This window comes from Vulpes lagopus, chromosome 5 (assembly GCF_018345385.1).
Source record: "Vulpes lagopus strain Blue_001 chromosome 5, ASM1834538v1, whole genome shotgun sequence".
Classification (NCBI taxonomy): Eukaryota; Metazoa; Chordata; class Mammalia; order Carnivora; family Canidae; genus Vulpes; species Vulpes lagopus.
Genome location: NC_054828.1, coordinates 114479919 through 114496019, shown reverse-complemented (window position 1 = coordinate 114496019; position 16101 = coordinate 114479919). Strand labels below are relative to the sequence as shown.

Sequence of the window (16101 nt, the reverse complement as noted above, 5' to 3'; positions counted from 1 at the left end):
GGCTCTTCCTCAGCTAAAGGAGCAGCCACCCCTGCCCCCAAGAGGCACCAGGTGAGCCTTGGGTGGACCCACCTGCCTGAAGGAGGAAAGGGCTGCAGACTGCAAGTATATCACCACCTGGAGAGGGAAACTAGTTAACAGAGGAGCATGCGGGTGTTAGCACTGATCTGCATAAACGCATAAATAATCCTTTAATCCTAAATGTGCATATATTCACATAAATATACAAATTCATAGAAAGCTCCCGGGAAGTACGTGCACCAAAGGCAACACTTGGCAATGGTTGCCTATGGGAAGGGGAGCGCTTTCATTGTTACTTTTTATAACTCCTGCCTGGGTCGAATCATTTCTTAGAACAAGCACTTCACACAACATAGAGGAAAATCAATCTTCGAATCTATCAATCTATAAAAAGGGGTCCAATGTTACCAGTAGGCATCCTGGAGGGATGATATCATGGGTAATATATTCCCATATGATTTAGCATTTTCTGGGCTTTCCATAATGGGCACATTTGTTACTTCTATATTAGATTGAACCATATGAAAGGTCTGTTTTTTTTTTTTAACAGATTGAAAGTGGTTGGATATTGGTGATTTTATGTGATTCAACCTAATAACTCATGCATCAACATTCAACAAATAGGGCAGCCCAGGTGGCTCAGTGGTTTAGTGCCGCCTTCAGCCCAGGGCCTGACCCTGGAGACCTGGGATCGAGTCCTGTGTTGGGCTCCCTGCGTGGCACCTGCTTCTCCCTCTGCCTGTGTCTCTGCTTCTCTGTGTGTGTCTCATGAATAAATAAATTCTTTTTAAAAATTCAACAAATATTTATGGAGGGACACCATGCCCATATTCAGACCATTTTTTTCATGTTAAATAAGCCAAGCTGAGGGATCCCTGGGTGGCGCAGCGGTTTGGCGCCTGCCTTTGGCCCAGGGCGCGATCCTGGAGACCCAGGATCGAATCCCACATCAGGCTCCCAGTGCATGGAGCCTGCTTCTCCCTCTGCCTATGTCTCTGCCTCTCTCTCTCTCTCTCTCTCTCTCTCTGTGACTATCATAAATAAATAAAAATTAAAAAAAAAAAAAGCCAAGCTGGGTACCCCTTGTAAGCAGGACCCCAGGTTATCCATCTCTGTCGCACCCAGCACCCAGCACCGAGCAACTTGTGTAAACATATATCCAGAGCCATAGGTGTTTGGCTGGGTGAAAAGATAAAATACTAGCTAGATGAACAACAGATGCCCATCTACAGACACACAAATGAAATTCTACAGTCTAGGTCATACCACATGCAGCATCCCTGTAAGAACGGCTGGCAAAGAAGGGGATGGGTCAGACTGGTTAACATGGAAATCATGCTCATCTTGGCCGTTCCAGCAGGGTGATGGGAGCAGAGAAGCAATGGAGGAAGGAGACAGCATAGGCGTGTGCAGGCTGCAGAGGGTCACAGCCATGGGCAGCCCAGGCTGGCCAACACCCCCTCCAGCCATGAGCAGCAATCCCCAGCTGAATAGTCCCTTGGAAGGGTTCCTCTGCCTCTCCCTACTCTCTTAAACAGCACAATCTGCCAGGTAGGGGAACATTCCAACAGTCTCCACAGGGGTGTCCAGGCAGCTACATTAAAACAAATACTTATGTAGATTATAATTGTTTCATGAAGGTTTGAGACCTTAATTTTCCAAGAGAGACCATCCTCTCCATCAAATCTTAAAGAGCTGTAGAAGAATTGACGCCTCTAGCACATAAGTCCCAAAGCCAGGTAGTACGGTCAGGCTCTTAGGCAAGGGTAACAATGTCTGGAAGACAGGAACAGGCATCCCTGGGCACCGCATGTCATTTGCAAGCAGAAAGCTGCCCCGGATCCTGTAAGATCCAAAAACCCATATCACATGGATCCTGTAAGATCTAAAAACCCACATCACTTCTTGAAAAGGTAAGGTGATTTGGCTGAGACAACTGGAGGCAGCGAGATGGCTGAATTTAAGTACTGACGGGCTGCTGGAGAGAATAAATAGGAGGCAGGTGCGCATCCCTCTCTACAAAAACTACAACCAGGAACAGATGCTAAGATTGGGAAGGAAGGGGCTTGAACAGAAGGGCTAGGAGCACAGGACAGCCCTGAAGTGCTCTGAACCGATCAATATTCCAGATGAGTCAAGAGCATCTGTCCCTCTGTAAAACCGGCCTTTCACAGCTGGCAGGATCCTCTCTAGAACACTCCCCTGCATTTCTGCTCTAACTTATGGAGTGTTTCCCCACCGGCAGTTGTGTTTAGTCCCAAACCTGGTTATGTCCGCTGCTTTTTGGCATCATATTTATATAACTTAAATATAACCTTAACAGATAAAGTTTGAGTTTGAAAAAAAAGCGATTGTTTCTAAGAAAAGTAAAGTGAACGTCTTGGAAATATTTGAGCAGTTAAAGAAACCACTGACAAGTTAGAAGTGAGCAAGATACCAGCAAAAATTTGGCCAAAAAAAGTCCTAAAAAAATCTAAAATTCTGTACCCAGATTATTTCCAATTGACTTTTAATTCTCTCTTTGTAAATTACAGACGACATATCCTGGCTACAAGGAACACTAAAGGAAAGATCTTTCCTCAACAAAAGATGAGCAAGCAGCCATACAGCTAACCGTGTTCAATTAAAATAAGATCAAATACATGTAAATGTATATACAGATGTACAACCGCCTTGTGATCTCTGGATTTTACTTTTTAAAAAATCTATCTCATGGCATTCTTGTTTCCAATCAGCAAGCGTGTATTTTGAAGAGTGTTGACAAATGCATATGGCTGTGTGACTACACCCTCAGTCACGATTTGGAACACTTCTTTTCACCCCCAAATGTTCCATGATGGCCAGTCCAAGCCTACCCCCCTCACTCCACAGACGGTCCTGCTGAGGTAGCACAGCTTTTACTTAACACACTGTATTGAAATCCCTCCCTCCATCCCATTGACCTCCCTCCATCCAGCTATTTTTATTCCTTTTCACATACAGTGAAATTCACTCCTTTTGGTATATAGTCTATGTGTTTTGACACATAGTTGTGTGGTCACTGTCACCAGAACTCTGCACATTAACTGACCAAAGACCTGTTCCAATCTCATCAGGTGAGAAACTTTCACCACATTTGAATCTAGAAGACCTGTGATGAGCCTACACTGCATTTTCCCTTCACAGTTCTGGGCATTTATTTGCCTCATCTAGCCCTTCTCCCCCCACCAAGTAACCGTCCTCCCTCTCCTCTTCCATATATTATGCCAGAGACAATATCAACTCAGAGTAGGTATGAGGACTGAAGACACTCAGCAGATAAAAAGTACTTTCAAGATCTATGTAAATGCCCCCATAACTAGTTTTAACAGCATCTTCAGACCAATGAGGCTGTCCTGAAAGGGATTTCCCCATCTCCAGAGAAATGGAAACAAAGATTAGAGGTTGTGTCGGGAATTCCACAGTCTGCAGGTTGGACCATGAGCCCCACGACCCTCTCTACCCCCTAAATTCAGTGAGAAGTCTTGGGAGGTGTATCACTAATGCTTGTGGAGAGGAGCCACTTGGGGCCACCCAGAAGCAGTAGGGGGTATCCCACAGCCCCCAGGGCCCTCTTCCTTCTCAATAAAGAAACCAAGTCCCACATGGCTCAAGTGATTTGATCCCATGGAAGGATGCATTTGATATTAAATCCATTCTGGAGATTTTTTTTTCACTGAGTCTCACCACCCACTACCTACTCTTAATTCATTCCTCTGCAAATAGGGAAAGTAAATGAAAGGCCACTGCCATGATGCAAAACTGAACCCAAACAAACAAACAAACAAAACCTCAATCAAAAGTATTCTTTGTCGGGACGCCTGGGTGGCTCAGCAGTTGAGTGCCTGCCTTTGGCTCAGGTCATGATCCCAGGATCCAGGATCGAGTCCCACATCAGGCTCCCTGCAAAGAGCCTGTTTCTCCCTCTGCCTCTCTCAGTCTGTCTCTCTCATGAATAAATAAATAAATCTTAAAAAAAAAAAAAAGTATTCTTTGTCCTCATGGGAAACTTCATCTGAAAAGCACATTCCCTCTAACACTTACCAGGCAACAATGACAACAACAAAAAATGGTGGCCCAGCTCCCCTCCCCTACCAAAAAGGGGGGTTTAAGAGTTCAATAACCCAACCAAGGTGCCCTCCAGACATCTGCTGGGAAGGCCATGTACATAGGTTAGCGTGTTTCTTCTCAGCACTGAACCATTTCACAGAGGCAGATCCTAGATGGAGATTAAATAATGTACCTAAGATCTCACAGTGGGTAAAGTTGGGAGCCAGGAGGTACTTGGAGTCAAAATAGTGAAGCCAAGTGGCTTTCTGGATTCCTAAAGTAGAAAGCTCATTGGCAGGCCAGACTCCTGAGGTCCCTACATGGTTATAACTGCAGAGGTCAGCTGGGTCTGGAACCAGATGCTCTGGAAGGGAGAGGAAATGCTCCCTAAAATGATCACACTACAGCAAGTCCTTACTGAAATAAAGCAGCAGGGTCCCAGATTTGTTCCCAGAGGGCAGGCAACGTAAACTACAATCCCAATTTGTGAGGGGGTTCTGAGCAGTAATGTTTTCCAGAGTGCTCATGAAAGACAAGCTATAATCACGTGTAGGAGTTTAGAAAAAGAGCCGAGGTGAAAATTGTACCACTTTCCTGGCAATTGACAGAGTCTTTGGACACTGGGAAATAGGCCTTGGGGTGACAGGAGCAGCTCCCAGCCCCAGCCTAAGACGATGACCCACCCTTAGCACCATGCAATGCTCCTTGTTCAGATTCCCTTTCAGGAAATTACTGATTTGGTTTCTTAGGAATTTGTAGCAAATTTGTACCAAATAACAGACGTACATAGTTTTCCTCCTCGTGAGGGTGGCAAGGTCCACCTACCATCATCAAGTAGTAGTGATCTCACGTTGGGCTTATCAGTATCTTAAGAAATTGGCTCACAGAGATCAATTGCCCAGGGCCCAGTCCCACTGAGTGAAAAACAGCCTTCCAGGAGGCAGCCAAGAAGCCCACCTAGAGCCAACCACGGAAATGGGAGAAGCAGCTGCCTGGCCTTATGCTGCCAGATCTGACTCAGCTGGCACCAAGTTACATTTCACAGGGACCAGTCTTGAAAGGACATGGGAACAGCAAACCACAACCATGGAAATCTTGCAAAGGTTCAACTCCAGTCCACTTACTTTGGGGTTTTGAATGGGAGTAGAGAGTGGGGTGGGATTTCGTCTTAAACATGTCATTTTCTGTTCTGTTTACAACAAAGAAAGCATTCTTGAAGAGAGGAAAGGGAAAAGAAAAGCCTTCATTACTAATCAAAGGAAATTTCTTAGAAACCACAAAGAGGAATTTTGCTGGAGGAAAAGGCTGAGAACCTGATCAGAGGAAGGAAGATGCATCAAACACAAAATGGCCAAGAGAGAGCTCAAACAGTCCAACTTTACCTAAAGGAGTTAAAAAGAAAAAAAAAAAAAGAACAAAATTCAAGGTGAGTAAAAGGAAGGAAATCATGAAGAACAGAAATAAATGAAACTTAAAAAAAATAGGAAAAAAATTAATGGAACTAAAAGCTGGTTCTTTGAAAAGATTAACATTGATACCCTTTGCCAGACTCATCAGGGAAAAAATAAAGGACCCATATAAATAAAATCAGAAATAAAAGTAAAAACTGATACCACAGAATACAAAGGACTGGAAGAGAACACTGTGAAAAATTATATGCTCAATTGAACATCACACACAAAAAAGAGAATTACAGCCTAATATCCATGATGGACATAAGTGCAAAAATCCTCAAGGAAATATTAGCAAACCACATTCAACAATATATTAAAAAGATCACTTATCACACAATCAAGTGAAATTTATTCCAGAGATGCAAGGATGGTTCAATATTTGCAAATCAGTCAACACAATACACATCAACAAGATGAAGGATAAAAAAAAATCATATGATCATTTCAATAGATGTAGAAAAAGCATTTCACAAAATTCACCATCTGTTCAGGATAAAAACTCTCAAAGTGGGTTCAGAGGGAACATACCTCAATGTAATAAAGGCCACATATAAAAACTGCACGTTAACATCACACTCCACAGTGAATAACTGAGACCTTTTCCTCTAAGATCAGGAACAACACAAGGATTTCCACTCTTGCCGCTTTTATTCAATGTAGTACTAGAAATCCTGGCTGTAGCAATCAGACAAGAAAAAGAATGAGGCATCCGTATTGGTAGGGAAGAAGTTTAACTATTTACAGATGATATGAAATGATACACAAGCCGAGGCCTGGGTAGGAAGCAGGGCAGGGCACGGATGTTCTGTGCTGGGGACCCCCCTTCTCTGACTACTCCCTCTAGTGCTAGGCCCTAAAGCCCTCTTCTGATTCTACACACTTTTCTTGGGCAAAACTCACCTTCACCACGGTGATGAGTGCCATTTAAATGCTAACAATTCCCAAAGCTGGAACATCTGTCTCTAAGCTCCCACTGTTGAACACAGGGCCTATGTTGAATAATTACCCACTGAATAATCAGATAATTCTACTTGGATGTCCCATGGGCACCACAAAATTCTTCAGCCTATTTCCATGTGGGTAGATGGCCTGGTAGAACAGGCATCACGCCCCAGATGACCTCAGCAGTCTCCTAATCAATCTTGACCTCACTCAAGTCCACCAGAATGATTATTCTAAATGCAAATCAGATCCTATCTGCCCCTGTTTAAATTCCTTCAATGGACCTCATTATTGTAGGAATAAAGCCCAAATCCTTTAGTCCTTCTGCTATCTGGCTTCTCTACACCTCGTCTCTCCAGCTCCTGTCACATAATAATGCTCACCAGTCCCAGTCAACTGAGAACATCTTACGACTCTGCCTGGGAAGCCCCATTCCCACTGTTCCACTTAGCAAACTCCTACATATCCTTCAAAACTCAGAACAGCCAGCTCTTTAAAAGCCTTGTTTTCCTAGGCAGGCCTTCACTGATAGGATTTGTACTGCAGCCTGTGAGCTCCTTGAGGGAAAGAGCCAAGTTTTACCCTGCATACTCTCACTAGGATCAATGCTTGCAGCCCTGATGAAATGTTTGAGAAGTGACGGAAGGAATGAAGTTTCTCCTTAAACTGGAGAACAAGCAGAGGAAGTAGAATGGTAGGAGCTCCAACTCTGCTTAGCCGTTCTTCTGCATGATCTCATGCAAATCATTTTGTCCAAGGAGGAGATTAGAATTAGGCCAAAACAAGATATCTATGACTCATTTTTTTGGCTCTTAAGAATCCTCCTCTGTTGAGGCTTTCCCCCTAAACAAGAATATGAACAAGTGACAAAGGAGTATTGATTAGTATCCCTGAAGGGTTATATAAATCTTACTTTAAAAAATTCCAAATCACTTGGATTAACACTAGAACATTCCCCCTATCTTGGATCTAGCCAAAAATTTATCAAATTCTCCATGAGTTGATGAGGAAGGAAACAAAGGTAAAAACAAAGCAGGAATGTATGTATTCAACATTTATAGAGTGACAGTCACAACCAAGGCACCACAAAGGACTGAAGAGGAATTCTATTCTCAGGCTTTCTCTCTCCTTGAGGCAAATGACAATCTGCTAAGAAAGACAAATTCGACATGTTTCTGAAGCACGTACCTGAGCAAACTCCCACCTTCCCGTGAAAGGATTACAAACATCAGAGCCAGGCTGCCAATCTAGCTGATTCGTGGAAAAAGAGGACCAGGACTGGTGCTGGGATTGTGGCTGGAGGCCGGGACAGCTTTCCCGGAAATGTGCACAGTGCCCTGGACAGAGCACATTTGACAAGAGAATGAATTCAGGAAAGTAAGGCAAGGCGAAGTCCATGCAAATGAATCACGAGCCACTATCTTTTTACGGGCAATGCAGTTTCTGAAACTTTCTGAAAATCTTAGAAATGATGGATTTCACAGAGAAGCAATGCCTTAAAGTTATATATGCCTTGACCTGCACCACATTTCTAACATTTGGAGCACCCCTTAGGCATGTGGTATTTTCGTACCCCACTCAGACTCACGGGTTTCTTTAATTCCTTGTCTTCAGCATCCTCCCGCCCCCACCCCCACCGGCTTGTGCACAGCCTCAGATGCCTATCCTCCACTTCTTCCATCCCTGTGCACACCTCCTACTCTCACATCAAAGGGTAGAATCCACCTCCCCTTATCCTGCTTCCAGCTTAGCCTTACGACTTGCTTTGACCATAGTGACCGGTCCAGCCTCTAAAAATTCTGGTAGCTTCCACCTTCTCCCGGAGAACACCATGCGTGTGAGGAAGCCCAAGCTGGCCACACAGAGAGGTCACTTGGAGGAGTGCCAAGGCTCCAGATATGTAAGGGCTTCCCAGAGCTTTCCAGCACAGCAGTCCACTGAATGTAAGTCAAGTGAGCCACCCCAGCCAGTGCCACCTGAAACAGAAAAACTGCCCAGCTTAGCACAGTCAACCCAGAGAATCATCAGGCAGTAGTCGTGTCCAGATTGGTCCAGCAATGGGTAGAGTCACATAGTTGTGTACACAGATGTGTGCAGGAAGGACACAGAGGAATGGGCCATCCCACATTGAGTTTCCTAGAGAACCCAAATATCCAAACAGGTTTTTACCCAATTCTGACAAAAAATGTTTTTAGGATGTAATACTGCATCCCCTCTTCCACTAAATGTAATCTAGTATTTTTCTGATGAGTGGGTCATCACTGCACACATTGGTTACCCAGTCCTGGAACGTAAGGAAAGCTCCAGCAGTTGCACAAGTGTGCGTGCAGGCTTTGGGTTCCAACCCCCATTCAGCCTCCAGACAGCTGTGTTCCTCATCAGTGGGGATATGCCTGTCCCTAGAAACATCCATCCTCCACCAAGTGGCTCCTTCTAAGGATTTTGAGTTAAGAAAGCAAGGATCCTATTGCTCCCGGAACTTTAAGCTCAACAGGTTCTGAGGAAAGCTAGTTTAGATGGTTCCTTTATGATCGCAAAAGAACTCTAGGATCCCACTGACCTGAGTTCAAATTCTGCTCTGCTACCTGCTAGCTATGGGGTCTTGGACGAGTCATGTCAATTATCACACATTTTAGTTTCCCCCTCTGTAAAATAAAAAGATCTACCTCTTGCTGGGAACTACTCAACCGAAACACAGCAAGAGCTCAGGAGATGAGGGCACCCTGGGTATACCCGTGTTCAGTGGGCCCAGGCCTGGCCCTGAACATGCATGTTGCCCCTGAGCATACACATCTGAGCATTGGTCAGGATTACATCCGTGGAAACCCACCAACAGTGCATATCAAGAGAGGATAGGGAGGCAGGGTGGTGGGGTGGGGGCAGGTCTGAATATTTATTCAGGGTTGGAGCACAGTAGTGGGATTTACTGCACAAAGGAACTGCAGGACAAGAATAACCTTGGGGCCCTAGCAAGTCCAGCTCAAGGAGCATTCATCAGGACTATTGGGTAGACCAAGGCCACAGGTGTGTGTGTATGTGTGTGTACGCACGCATGGGTATATACACAACATGTACCTGCTCACAAGGCAGGCCTGGCAGGGGGCAAGGGGAGATCCCAGCGTGAACACAGGTGTCTTACTGTCTCTGCTACTACCCAGTTACCCACTAGCAGCCCAGCCCTGTGCTCTGGTTTCCTCTCCAGAAAAGCCCACTAATGATAAAGTGCTGATTTAAAACAAACACAAGGGATCGGATACTCATGAGGCAAAACATCAGTGTGGCAATGTGGTGAAAGGCAGGGCCAGTTGCACATGCAGGACCGGACATACTGGAAAAGCCATTTTCACATAGAGAAAGATCAGGCCACAGAGAAAAGTGGCCTGGGACAGGATTGAGGGGTTGACTTGCTGCAAAGGCATTTACATGTTTGATAATTAACTGTCCTTCCACAGTTGGGTTTGATGGGGCCTCCCCACCCCTTCTACACCTTTCCTTATTATTCTGATTCCTAAAACATGACCACCTGCATACTCTGCATGTGAAAGGAGGGGAGGGGTCGGGGTGGGATGACTGCTTCTGTCCCAGGATGGCAGCAGAGGGCCAATCCAGGGTTGGCTTTGCAGCACCCCTCCCTGGCATTTCCCACACCCCTCTCTTACCTCAATGCCTCTGGTTGGCTCAGAGCCCCCCCCCAGCCTGCAGTCTTCCTGCCCAATTCCACCCAGCTCCTGTTCCAACTCATCACATTTCATCTCTCCCATACTCCTGCCACATTCCCACCAGGAAGATTCCATCATGGGCTTCTTCCTTTTGGCCAATTCCAGAGGGATGGGAGAGGCATGCCTCCTTTGATATTTTAGGGCCCCCCCTCCACCTCTTGGCACCTTTGTTCAACACCACTTAGCAAAGATATTTAGGGGCAGCCAGAGAAGCAAGAAAGAGACCCAAAAGTCCACATTATAGAGAAAGAGAGGCTTTCAGGGAAGCCTTGGAATGGGTCCTGCCCCTCCCTCACCCCCCACCTTGTCATTCACTAGTGACCCTCCCCAGTTACCCAGCCCCTCCAACCTTCAACCTCCCTGAGCCTCGGTTTACTCATCTGTAAAATGGAGCCAGTTACAATCCGGGCTCAAACGAGATGATGTCTATAGAACCCTAAACCCCAGCGTGCCCCCGAAGGAGTCTGGAAGCGTCAGCCCCTCACACAATGCTCCTACTGTAGCTGCCTCCAGCACCTTGGAGGCAAATGTTCCTTCACGGCGTGAATGGTCTATGTAATTTGTACGTGTAGTGGGAGTTATTTCATCTGAAGCTCTATTGTGTTCTAATTTGTAAGGTCTTAACAAGTGATTAATTTCAAGAGAAAATTTTGCTTCCAAATAGTCTTTCTTCTATGAAATAAAGCTATAGGGTATTTTTCAAATGTTGCCATCACAGATTTTAACAACCGCATCAGATGCTAATAGGTTGTGGGTGCACCAATGGTCTTGGGAATGGCCACTGGCCTCAGGAATGCTCCCCATCACCCTAGCTGTGTTTTCTGCCCCCCACCCACCCTCACCCATCGGCTGCTGCCCAGTCCTGACCTTGACCCCCTCCCGCTCCATCACATCACCCTAAGGGCAGTTTGGGGCAGTATAAGGCAAGTTGTGTCCTAAGAGGCCTAGCGGTGCCAGGTGCCAGAACCCAGGCAAGGGGAGGGACATGGGGAAACTGCCAGCTGCAGCTTGCTCCCCACAGCTCCAGCTCCCGTACACTCCAGAACAATCGTCTGATTCTTGTTATTCCTAGATTCTGTAAGGCCCATACCTATTGCTCAGTAATATGCACTAATTCACTAAGGCCCAGCAACACCCCAATCCCACACCCCATCTGACAGCCAGACCCCACATCCTCTTCCCGTTGGAACTCCAACCGGCCTGCCTCCCATGAGAAGAACCAGGGGCAGAGTGGATGGCTTGCCACTGACCTGTCAGGCTGTGCCTCCCCATCTGTCCCTATCTACTGCCACTCCTCACTAGACCTGAGTTTGGGTTCGAGAGAATGGAGGGGGCAGAGGAGGAAGACATGGACACTGGAAAGGCTTCCTGGTACTGCTAGTGGCAGCAGCAACAGAAACATCTCCAAACTTCCAAAATCCGGTGTCTGCCTTTTTTTTTTTTTTTTTAAGATTTTATTTATTTATTCATGAGAGAGACACAGAGAGAGAGAGAGAGAGAGGGAGGCAGAGATACAGGCAGAAGGAGAAGCAGGCTCCATGCAGGGAGCCTGATATGGGATTCGATCAGAGGACTCCAGGATCACACCCTGGGCTGAACACAGGCACTAAACCACTGAGCCACCCAGGGATCCCCTGGTATCTGCTTCTAACCTAGTTCACCTCTCATAGGCCCAGGAGGGAATCCCTGGCTGGATCCAAGAGGTGATGGGCAAAGAGAAAGAAAAGGGGAGGCTGTAGGCAAGAGGAAGAAAAGCAAGGAGGTGCTGGGGTATGTTCCTGGTGTCACCCTAGCTGGGGATCTGGCTACCTCATCCTCACGTCCCTGGCCCATCCTATCCTCGATGGTGCCTCCATCCCAGGAAGTAACACGCACCCAGAGGAGCAGTGGCAGGTGAGTGTTGCTTCATTCCACAGCCGGAGAAGAGATGCAGCCGGTGTGCTCACAGCAACACTCAGCCATCTGGGCTTAGTTTCCACCACATCCACATCCAGAAATACTGAATGCATGGAACTCTCACTTAAGGACAACTTGGGCGAGTGGGCCTGGGAACCCAGGCACCTTTTAAGAAGTCACACTAGTTCCAAACAAGTGACTCAAACTTCTGGAACATTGCCCACTGGAAACTGGGGCCTCCTGCATTTTATCCCAGGCTCCCAAATGGACCCTGGGAGCCACCTCCTCCATCCCCTCCATTCCCAAAGCCACATCCAGGGAGGGCCCTGCTTCCACGTCAAGACCATGCTCTCCTGGGATGCTAATACAGTTATCTTCTATTTACTTCTTGATTTTCCTGTTTTCTAATCTTGGGGATTTTGTCTCTTAGCGGTGCCCAAAGGACAGCCTCAATCATGGGTTTAGCATCAGGGGCTCCAAAGAGAATTTTTGTTCTGTTCCCTTCATGGACAATCAGGCATACGGGAAACTCGTGTGGTCCAGGGACCCCAGCAGAGGGGAAACGTCAGCAGTGACCATTCAGTAGAAAGGAATGAATGGTTCAGAATTAGATCCCAGACCCCAAATGTTGCCATGTCCACCTATCTGCCCCAAGCTGTGCTTTCAACAGATTCCAAGCAGAAGGACTCCCATCTTGCTTCCCCCGATAGCTTCCAGCGGGGCCCTTGGCTGGGAGAAGCACAGGCTAAAATTCACCAACCCAGAAGCCAAGCCAGTGGTGGCAGATTGTCACTTTATGTGAGCAGGGCATTGGGAGGGGAAAAAAAACTGTTGGTGGACCCACATGGTCCATGTGCACCAGCCCAGGGCTAGGCTCCTGGAGAACAGCAGCACAGGGCTTCCTGAGAGAGGACGGTACATGAGCCAGAATGAAACAACAGAAGAATTTTGGCCCAAGAACCAGGAAGAAGTCAAAACAGAAAATCTGTGTTTTCCTCTAACCAAGTGGGAGGCAATGGGACAAGCCTCACTGGGTTCTCGCATCAACTCCCTAGGGCGCTGCTGGGCTCCTAGAGACTCAGCCCTCAAGCCCAAAAGACAAGGACAGTGGCTTTAGCCAAGATGCAGCCAGCATCACGACGGTAGGAAGAGCGTGGACATCGGAATTGAGAAGCAGACACTCCAGGCATGTGACTACTGTACCCACCTATGTAGCCTGGGCAGGTCACTTTCCCTCTCGGGGCTCACGCATAGCGGAGGTAGCAGGGAGGTCACAACACTGTGGAATTTACTGATTAAGCCTCCCCAGACTCCTCCAGATGGGTTACCGGGTAAACGCAGATGCTGAGAATCCCGTCTCCCAGTCTCTACAGCCCCTCAGCACCTAGCCAGGCTCTTGGCTCCCAGCAGGAGCACAACGCTGTTAAGTGGAGGCCCAGACTCCAACCCTTCCAGCAACACATGTCCTCAAAGAACTAGCAGACCCTCCACTGCCTGGCCAGTACAGTTGTCCCTGGTTATGTCCCAATGCCACATCTCCCATCATCTAAGTCCTCCACACATTCTGAGCTCCCAACAGCAGGAGCAGGATCTGGGACCATCACACCTTCGTGTCTCCAACGTGTCTTCACCCACATTCCCTTTGATCTTGGTAACGACCGCTCATGCAGGCAGGCAGACAGTCCCCACTTGACAGAGGGGCACTGTGTCCACACAAGTTGGGCAACTGCTGAAGCTAACCGATGACAGGCTGCAGATCAGAAGCTAAGGAAACTCCTTTCCCCACAAGAGGTCTTCCTGAAGGAGGTCAAGGACAGGGAATGGCTGGGACAATGTGCCCTGGAACCAGCCGTAGTGGGCCTTCCTGCCACCCAGTTGGGCTGGCAGGACACAGGTGACAGAGTAGCCCTGAGGCCCAATGACCTAACATCCTGCACTCCCTCCCGCCCACCACAGAAAGCTCTAGTGCAAAGCCAGGGGGTTGCGGGAGAGACTGTGTCTTCCTGCACAAGCAGCTGAGAGCCCCCGAGACACCCGCAACACATGCTGGCTCAAAGGCAAACAAGCAGTGCCATCCCCCCTCTGAAACCGGTACCCCCAGGGATCAGAGCTGGCAGGAGGGGAAGCCCCTGGTGGGACCCAGGGCAGGACTCACCTCCCTCAGCAAACGCATGCCCTGCAGCCCGTCCTGCTGCTGCTGGGCCACGGTGACCCCCAAGACGAGCGTGTGCACCACACAGGAGACCACCGAGATGATGACGATGGGGCTGAGGCTGAGCGGCAGCGTGATGAAGAAGGAGAAGACGAAGAAGGCCTGCCAGCCCACCGTGTCGCTGGCCGCATGGGCTCCCGCGAAGTTCAGGCCCAGGTAGGAGAAAATCTGGGCAGTGATCAGCAGCCACAGCATGTAGGGCACCACTTTCCGGGTGACCCGGTCGGGGAGCAGCCCCTTTTTGCAGAGCACGAAGAGGAGGATGTCCAACAGCAGGCCCACCGCGGCCACGAGGAGCGGGGCCAGCTTGTCGCTGGAGAAGACCACCGCGCACATGAGCACCACGTAGCAGTCGAACAGGGCCGCGACCACCACCAGCACCAGCAGGGTCTCGTGGCGCTGCCGCTTGAAGTAGGTCTGGTACAAGTTCTCCAGGGACTCGGGCACGAAGGTCAGCCGCATGAACCGCGGCAGGCAGAGGCAGGAGCCGGAGGTCCGGACCGAGATCTCGTGGGTCCGGCCCACCCCGCGGTCAGGGTCGGAGGGCAGGCTCACGGAGTACTCGGCGGAGTACTCGGCCGAGTACTCCGGCTCGGAGAAGCCCTGGGTCCTCGGCATCCCGGCTGCCGGCGGCCTCGACGGGGCCCGGGGCGGAGGCAGGCTCTGGAGCGGGCCCTAGCGGGGCTCCGGGGGGCCTGGGGCACGCCGAGGGCCAGCCCCCTCCAGCAGCGGCGCACGGCGCGAGTCCAGGGCACAGGCAGCGCCGCTCATCTGGGACCTAGAAGGGCGGCGAAGTGGGGCCCCGGGCCTCGGCCCCCGCCCCCGCCCCCGCCCCCGCCCCCGCCCCCGCGCAGGAGTCGTCGCCGCACGGGGCTCCAGGCCCTGCGGCCTGTCCCCGCCGCTCTCCTCCCGCCCTGGCTTCCCCAGGGTCCGACCACCTCTCCACCCCGCGCGCTCCGCCGCTGCCCCCGTCCTGACTTCCTCACCTAGGGCACCGCCAGGCCCAAGCCGCAGAAGCTGGAGCTGGAACGTGCCCCAGGGCCAGAGCCACCCGCACCATCCCGGGGATTCCTGAACCTTCCTCCGGTTTACCCGCCCCCCCCCCGCGGCCCCGGGCCTCCACCTCCACCTCGGGGCACCACCTGCCCTCCGGGGAGGCCCTGCCGCGCCGCTTACCTGTGCGGGGACTCGGGAGCCGCGTGGTCCTGCCGGTCCCCGCGCGGGCTGCGGGGCCGGGTCCCGCGGGGGGCGGGCGGGGCAGGAGGGCTCGGCGCCGGTCCCCGGGTCCCCGGGTCCCCGGGTCCCCCCGCCGTCAGGCCCGGGATCCGGCCGGGAGGGGCGCGGGGCTGCCCCCCAGCATCCGCGGGCGCGGGGCCGCTGGAGGACGGAGGCGGCGGGGCGGGAGGATCTGGGGGCGCCTGCCCCTGCGGCTGCGGCTGCGGCTGGCGGCGCGGCCGGACCCCTCCCTCTCGCCCCCGCGCTGGGCGGTCGCGGCGGCGGCGGCGGCGGCTCTAGGGGCGCAGCCCGGGCCCTCCGGGGCGGGAGCGCGGGCCGAGGCCGGGGCAGCCCGCCAGCATCCTCCGGGCCGCCGGCGCGCCGAGCCGAGCCGAGCCGAGCCGAGCCGAGACAGCCGAGCCGAGACAGCCGAGTGCGGGCGCGGCGCGCTGCGCTCTGATCCCCGCGCGGCGCCGGCGGCTCCGGGGCCACGCGCGCTCCAGGCCCCGGGAGGCGGGCGGCGGGCGGCGGGCGGCGCCCCTCCCTCCCCCCTCCCCCCTCCCCCTCCCCCTCC

General features: G+C 50.6%; 1 protein-coding gene across 2 annotated transcripts in view; it reads right to left on the bottom strand.

Annotated features, from left to right (window-relative positions):
• The window catches only part of ADCY3 (adenylate cyclase 3), an 82056-nt gene extending 66158 nt beyond the window's left edge, over nt 1-15898 (bottom strand). The window contains exons 1-2 of one of the 2 annotated variants that reach the window (XM_041755678.1): nt 15489-15898; nt 14256-15090 (exon numbers count right to left, since the gene is read on the bottom strand). In XM_041755678.1, coding sequence (XP_041611612.1) covers nt 14256-14930 — 675 coding nt within the window. In that variant the 5' untranslated portion in view covers nt 14931-15090; nt 15489-15898. Of the gene's footprint in view, nt 1-14255; nt 15412-15488 lie in introns of those variants that run through there. The other variant, XM_041755679.1, reaches the window with a different exon arrangement.
• Between the last annotated feature and the right edge of the window lie 203 nt (nt 15899-16101).